The sequence below is a fragment of the Loa loa genome, assembly GCF_000183805.2.
Source record: "Loa loa unplaced genomic scaffold supercont3.309, whole genome shotgun sequence".
NCBI classification, from domain to species: domain Eukaryota; kingdom Metazoa; phylum Nematoda; class Chromadorea; order Rhabditida; family Onchocercidae; genus Loa; species Loa loa.
In genome coordinates, this window is record NW_018108489.1 from 11,992 (window position 1) to 18,665 (window position 6,674).

Genomic DNA, 6,674 nt, shown 5'->3' on the forward strand with positions numbered 1-6,674 from the left:
CGTTGTTGCCATCATCATCCTAGTCGTCGCCAAGATTGGTGTCATCAAAATCAAAATGATCCTTTATTGCTCATTTTATCCATCGTTCACAGCATTTCTTCCTTCTTTAAATACGTAAATATCCTAAATTTTGCTGTTTCAAAGTTCTTTTCAAAGGAAGAAAAGGAAAGAAGAAGAAGAAAAAGAAAAACTCATTCTTTCATTATCTGTAAGAATTTTTTTTGCTCTGTTAGTGTTCAGTTTTCCTGTCAACGACAGTTCAGTTTATTGTCAACATCATCAAACCATTTCATTCACTCATTCATTTATTCATTCATATATTCATAAATTCATCATTCGTTTGTTCACCCATTTATTTGTTCATTTATTTACTTCACTCATTTATTTATTAAATCATTCATTCATTCCTTTAACCATTCATTCAATTCATTCATTCATTTATCCATTCATTCATTTATTCATTCATTCATTCATTCATTCATTCATTCATTCATTTATTCACTTATTTATTTATTCGTTTGTTTATTTATTTATTTATCCATTAATTCATTCACTCATTCATTCATTCATTCATTCATTCATTCATTCATTCATTCATTCATTTAATGATTCATTCATTCATCCGTTCATTCACTCATTTATTTATTCATTCATTTACTCATTCACTCATTCATTTATTCATGCATTCGTTCATTCAGTCACTCAGTCGTTTAATTATTAATTAGTTAATTAACAATTAATTCATTCATTCATTCATTTATTTATTCTAAATGAACCATGCTTCCTCTCCTTTTCATTCTATATTTTTGCCTATAAACCTGAATTATTGAATCCTTCGATAACGTGCAAAAAAAAAAAATAATTGCAGCTATCACGTGCGACATTTATCAATTTGAAATTGTTCGATTAATATTTCAAAAGCTGCTATGATAATAATTTTGTATGAATATTTATTCAATGGAAATTTTCGAATTAAAATGACAACAAACATAGATTATTATATTCGATAATGCATTCCAATCGTTTGTTACAATTATCGAAGAAGTACGATAATTTATTGATAAGCAATTTTTATCAAAGAATTTATCATAATAATTATCTAAATGGTCAGTAATGTATGCGTTATTCTATTATTTACAATATTTATTGCTGCTATATTCAATATTTCCATGCTTTATTATTAATCGACAAATTAGTTATGCGGTAAGTTGTTCTTCCTTCTTTTTTTTTTTTTTTTTCTATTAAAAAATGTTTTTTTTCTTAGAAAAAAAAAACCCAAAAACTTCTCCTTCATTGTTTTTTTTCAAATTTCCTAATTTGAAAAAAGTCAAAAATGATATTTAAAAAAGATCAATAAACATATTTCAAAAAAAAAAAAAGGTTAAAAGGCTTAAAAGATTTGGGTAAATTTTAATCATAGAAAACCCGTAATATGGTTTATAAAATGTAAATTAGACAAGTGATTCATTACTAAATTCAAATTTCGAATTTTCAGTTCATTTAAATGGGTAGTTGGTTTGAATGGTAAATATAAATTATGCCACCTTTTTTATTTCTTTAAGCTTTACAATTCAGCTGATATTCCTTTAATTTTTTTTTTTGTAATCAAAAATAGTAAAATTAGAAAATGAATAAAAGAATCTTTTACAGAATTGTATTGGAAAATTAATTAAGAAAAGTAAGGTAACAGTTCAGTAGCTAATACAAACAATTAAACATTAAATATGATTGTTAATTTTTCGTAAATTTAAAATTTCAAATTTTAAAAAATTGAAAAGTAAATAAAAATTTTTATTAAATATATATAAAACAAACATTGAAACAGTAGATTAGTAATAAAAATAACTTCATCAAGTATTAAATATTAAATATTGGTTTATGAATAAATGCAAAATTTTGAATTAATTCAAATTTCTTAGCCCATTAATTTCTAATTAACAATGGTTATTTCAAATTTCTGCATTTTTCATCATTCTTCTTTTCTTAATTATCGCTTACAATTTGCATATCATATTGATTATCATCTTGGGCGATCAAATTTGATCAAGTTGTTAGCATTTCTTGAAAATATTTAATCCTGAATAACATTAAAGACTTTAATCTTCTTCGACCTACTTCTATTTATCAAATTTTAACGGATGGAAAAAGAAGGAAAAATATTCTCTTTCCTTCTTTTTTTTTTTTACTTCTCCCTAATATCTTTTCATGCAATAGCTCCGTATGAATAAACTGTAAAAGTTTCATTTTTACAATATCTAAATCTTAGCTAATGTATTAGGATATAAATTATTGATTTTTTTAATAATGATAAAAAATGAAAATAAAAATAAATGTTGAAATAATTTGAAAAGGAACATTTATTTGGCTGATATCATATTTATTGTTTGAGAAGTATTTATTTGGTGAAGCAATTAATAATCGTTCTACTGCTCATTCTAATGTTGTTGAAAAAAAAAATATTCACTGAGCACTATTTGTTAAATTATTTTTTCAACTATCTGAATTAATTAGTCAGCATTAATTAAATATATTTTGTATGCATGACAAGACAAAATAGAAGTAACATGTGAATGTAATAATTATTAAAAGTATGTATGATTTTTTGTCCCCAAAAAAAGTTACTGATATGAGCACTAACTTTTTTATTGATCCTCCATAAATAAAGTTATTTCTGGATATTTCTAGTATTTCGACTAATTTTGACGCTATTCTCTAGCTATTTTCAAGTTGATTAATTAATCGTTACCGTATTTAAAATTAATTATGAGATAGCTGGAGGTAAATGAAGACGAAATTTTATGAATTGGCAAATTAAAAAAAAAGTATATTTGTCGTTTAAGATAAATTCGATTAAATTGAGAAAAAATTTTCCCGAGTTTTATCAAAATTGCATTACCTTTTTCAATTAATTAGTCGTATTATTTATTAAATTAGTCAGTTGTTGTAATTAATTAGTTAATTACTGCACATTAATATTTTATTGCCGAAATGATGATTTTTAATTTCCAATACAATAATCATATCACTACTACGATGAAAACTTTTCAAATTAAATAATTATTATGCAAAACTGATTTTTTTTTCCCGCTTCCTTCTCTTACTCTGTTTAAATTCATTTCAAATTTCTTGAATTATAAAAGAAGAAAAAGAGAAAGAAGAAGGACGACGAAAAAAAAAGAGGAAAAGAAAAATAATTGAGTAAATTGTGAAATTTTTCAAATCTACCTTAAAAAAATGAAAATTTTCCAAAAAAAAGGAATTTTAAATTATAAATGATTGTTGATTAATGTTTTAATTTCGGTTCGTTTTTTTTTTTTAAATTGAAATTAAGTTTTTCTCATGTTATTTCAGTTATTTATGTTATTAATTATTGGTAATTATTTCAATAATTTTTATCTACACTTTGGACCAATTTAGATGTTGAATAATTGATAAGAAATTAATTGTTTATCATTATGATAAATCTTTGTTAAACTGTTTAGATATTTATTATTTACTTATGATAAATGTCCTTTTAACCTGTTTAAATAAATTTTTTTTTGCATGAAATAAATAAATTGTTCAATCAAATTTAAATATTTTATTGCAATAATAAATCTTCTTTTTTTTCGCCTATCGATTTTTTTTTTCAATTTTATTTTTTTCCTTTCATTCTCTCATCATTTTTTTTCAAATCCTTTCATTCTTTTTCGTTTTATCTGAATTTCAAAATTCAATTTAACAATTTTTTTATTTTAATCCTCTTTCCTTAAAAAGGCAAAAGTTTACCTTATTTCATATTACGGTTCAATTTTATCGTTTTCACTTCATGTTCGAAAAATAAAATTAAAAATCAAATCGGAATGATTTAGAGAGGAATTTTGGGAAATGAACATGAATGGAATGATTGATAATGAGAAGGAAAAGGAAAAAGTGGAAGGAATTGGATGAGAATGAAGGAAGGAAAAAGGGAAAATAGATGAATGTAGGAAAATAATCCGGTAATTAAAAAGGAAGTGACTCATTTTCAAATTATCGTTAGATGTTTGAATTTTAGATTTCAAATTCTCGTTCACAGTTTTCCAGTGGCATTATAATTGTTTGTTGACAAACGTTACGGCAAACATTTCAAAAAAAAAAGAAAAAAGAAAAGAAAGGAATTTTACCTTTTTGTTTCATTCAAATTCAAAAAAGAAAAAAACGGAAATGAAATAAAAAATAAATTCAAAAACAAAGGGAAGGAAAACAAAAAAGAATTCGGTAGAATTTTTTATGAATTTAAGTTCCCAAAATTTTTGGAAATTTAAAAGGAATTTTAACAAAAAAAAAACTTTCGTCATTTCTACTTTATGTTTAAAAATGAATACTAAAAGGAAATTGAAATGGTTTTAAAGAAAAATACAAACAAGGAAGAACAAAAAAAAAAACAAAAGAATGAACAATTTATATTATTTAAAAAAAAAAATTTTTCAACATTAATATTTAAAATAAAAAATTTTTTTTATCACTTTCCTTTGTTTCCTTTTATATTTTTTGAAAATTAAAGTGTTGGTGAAAAAAAAAAAATGAAAAAAGACAATAGAATTGCGAATATTTAACGATTAATTATTCGTAATTTTTCAACGATTAATAATTTATTTCATAGCATTTATGGTATTTTTAGTACTTAATTTCAGTACTCTCAGTAATTTATTATTTGAAAAAAATTTCAAAATTTTTTTTTCAAGAAAAAAGGGAAGTGAAACTGTTAATTACATATCTTTTATTGAATGTAATTCAAAACTTGAAAACTTAAATATTTGTAAAAAACAAAAAGAAAAAAATCATCCAAAAAATTTAAACTAAAAATAATTTATCAAATATTGAATTGGAATCTAACCGTTTCGAAAATTAAATTACAGAATATGAGTTTTTTTTTTTTACTTTCAGGAAAATAACATAGTTTTAATATACGATTTTCAGAACTGATATTTCATAAATTCAAATATTATATATGTCTAATTTCTTCAACCAAATCTTACCCAAATTTTTTTTTTTTTTAAATTGAAAGAAAATAATTGCATCTTAGTCGGAATGGTAAGAAAATTGGGGACAAATTTAAAAAAGGAAAAAAAAATCGAATTCAATAAAAACCAGATTTTGTTCGGGAATGAAAGGAAGCATTTTGAAATCTAAAAGATTGTAAAGGTAATAATTTTTCATTAGAAATAAAACAAATTGAAAAAAATTTTTGTGAAAATTGAATATATTTCGCAAAAAAATTAGAAAAAAAAATGCTCAAAAATCAAATTAACAAATAAAATAAATCGAATAGTTAAAGCAGAGAAAAAAAATTAATTTCCAATGATTTAAATATGAATTGCTTCATTTTGCATTTGAAAAAGAAAAATTGAACAGTTTTAGATGATGTAAAAAATGCAGAAATTAAATTCAATTATTTTTGAATTTTAAATCTAATAGATGTTCACCTATTTCATTTCTTTTTTGTATTAATTTTTTCTTTTTACTGCAGTTTTAATGTACCACATTTAAAAGTTTCTTTTGAATACAAAAAAGATTTAATTTAAATAATTATTAATTCCCCTCTTTTTTTTCTCCATATTTTATACCATTTAAGGTGGAAAAATTTGAACTTTAATTTTCTTTACCACTTTGCAAATAAGTGGAATGTTTACCATTTTAATCATAATCTATTCAAATGGAATTAATTACACTTTTTTTCCAAATTCCTTAAATTTAAATTTGTGAAAAAATTGTAAAATTAAATTAATGTATATATTCAAAAATAAAATTTAATACTATTTTTATTGGAAATAATTAAAATATTTATTAGAATTATCCAAAACCGCAATCATTACATTAAATGAATTCGTTCAGTAATTTATCAAAGGTCAGTATTTATTAAAACCAATTAATTCTTTTAAATTGCACATTGCGAGATTAATTTAAGTTTTGAATTTCTGAATAATCCTTTTTGTTTCGTCTTCAATCATTTTTTTTTTGACTGTAATATTTTATATCAATTATTTAAATATCTTTTCTGATAATGGTATATTTTGATTCGATAGATACACTGTTGAATTATCCATTCATTACCGCTTTCCATTTATGGCCATAATTTAATTTGCTTACTTAGCTTTAACTGCCTTAATTATTTCATTCTTCTCAATTACTGTTCCTAGCTTTGCTTTCCATTTTTTCTTTCAAACAGAAAAAAAAAACTTTTTTAAATTTGAAAAAGTTTTTTGTCAACAAAAAAATGTTGTAAAAATTATACCATAAATCTCGCATATAACAATATGAAACAATGTAATTACAAAATTTAATTAGCATAAGATAATTTAATTAGTATGAGGTAGGCATAAGATAATGTAATATGTATTTTTTTTAATGAGAAAATAATTATCACATGATAAAGACAAGATAGTTATCACTATATGATGATTATCTTTGTAATAATTAATTCTCCTACAATAAATGCATGAATTGAAGTTCTCTTATGCTAATCAAATATTATAATTATCATTAGATAACTGTGGGATAGTTATCATTGTAAGTTGATAAAGTTTATTACAAATAACTTTGCTTCATATTATAAGAAATATTTTTTCTTTCTTTTTTTTGATTCTACCGTCTTGTTTATTGAAATTTATGAATTTATTTAAACTTTTTTTAAAATTGGATTACTTTGAGAC

The 6,674-nt window shown here is 22.3% G+C and overlaps 1 protein-coding gene across 1 annotated transcript; it reads left to right on the top strand.

The window, feature by feature from the left end:
- Positions 1 to 340: 340 nt before the first annotated feature.
- LOAG_11468 (hypothetical protein) lies at positions 341 to 721 on the top strand (the record flags this gene model as incomplete). Its single annotated transcript, XM_003146987.1, has 1 exon — positions 341 to 721. One exon carries the CDS (start codon positions 341 to 343, stop codon positions 719 to 721), a length of 381 nt encoding a protein of 126 aa, XP_003147035.1.
- Positions 722 to 6,674: the final 5,953 nt, after the last annotated feature.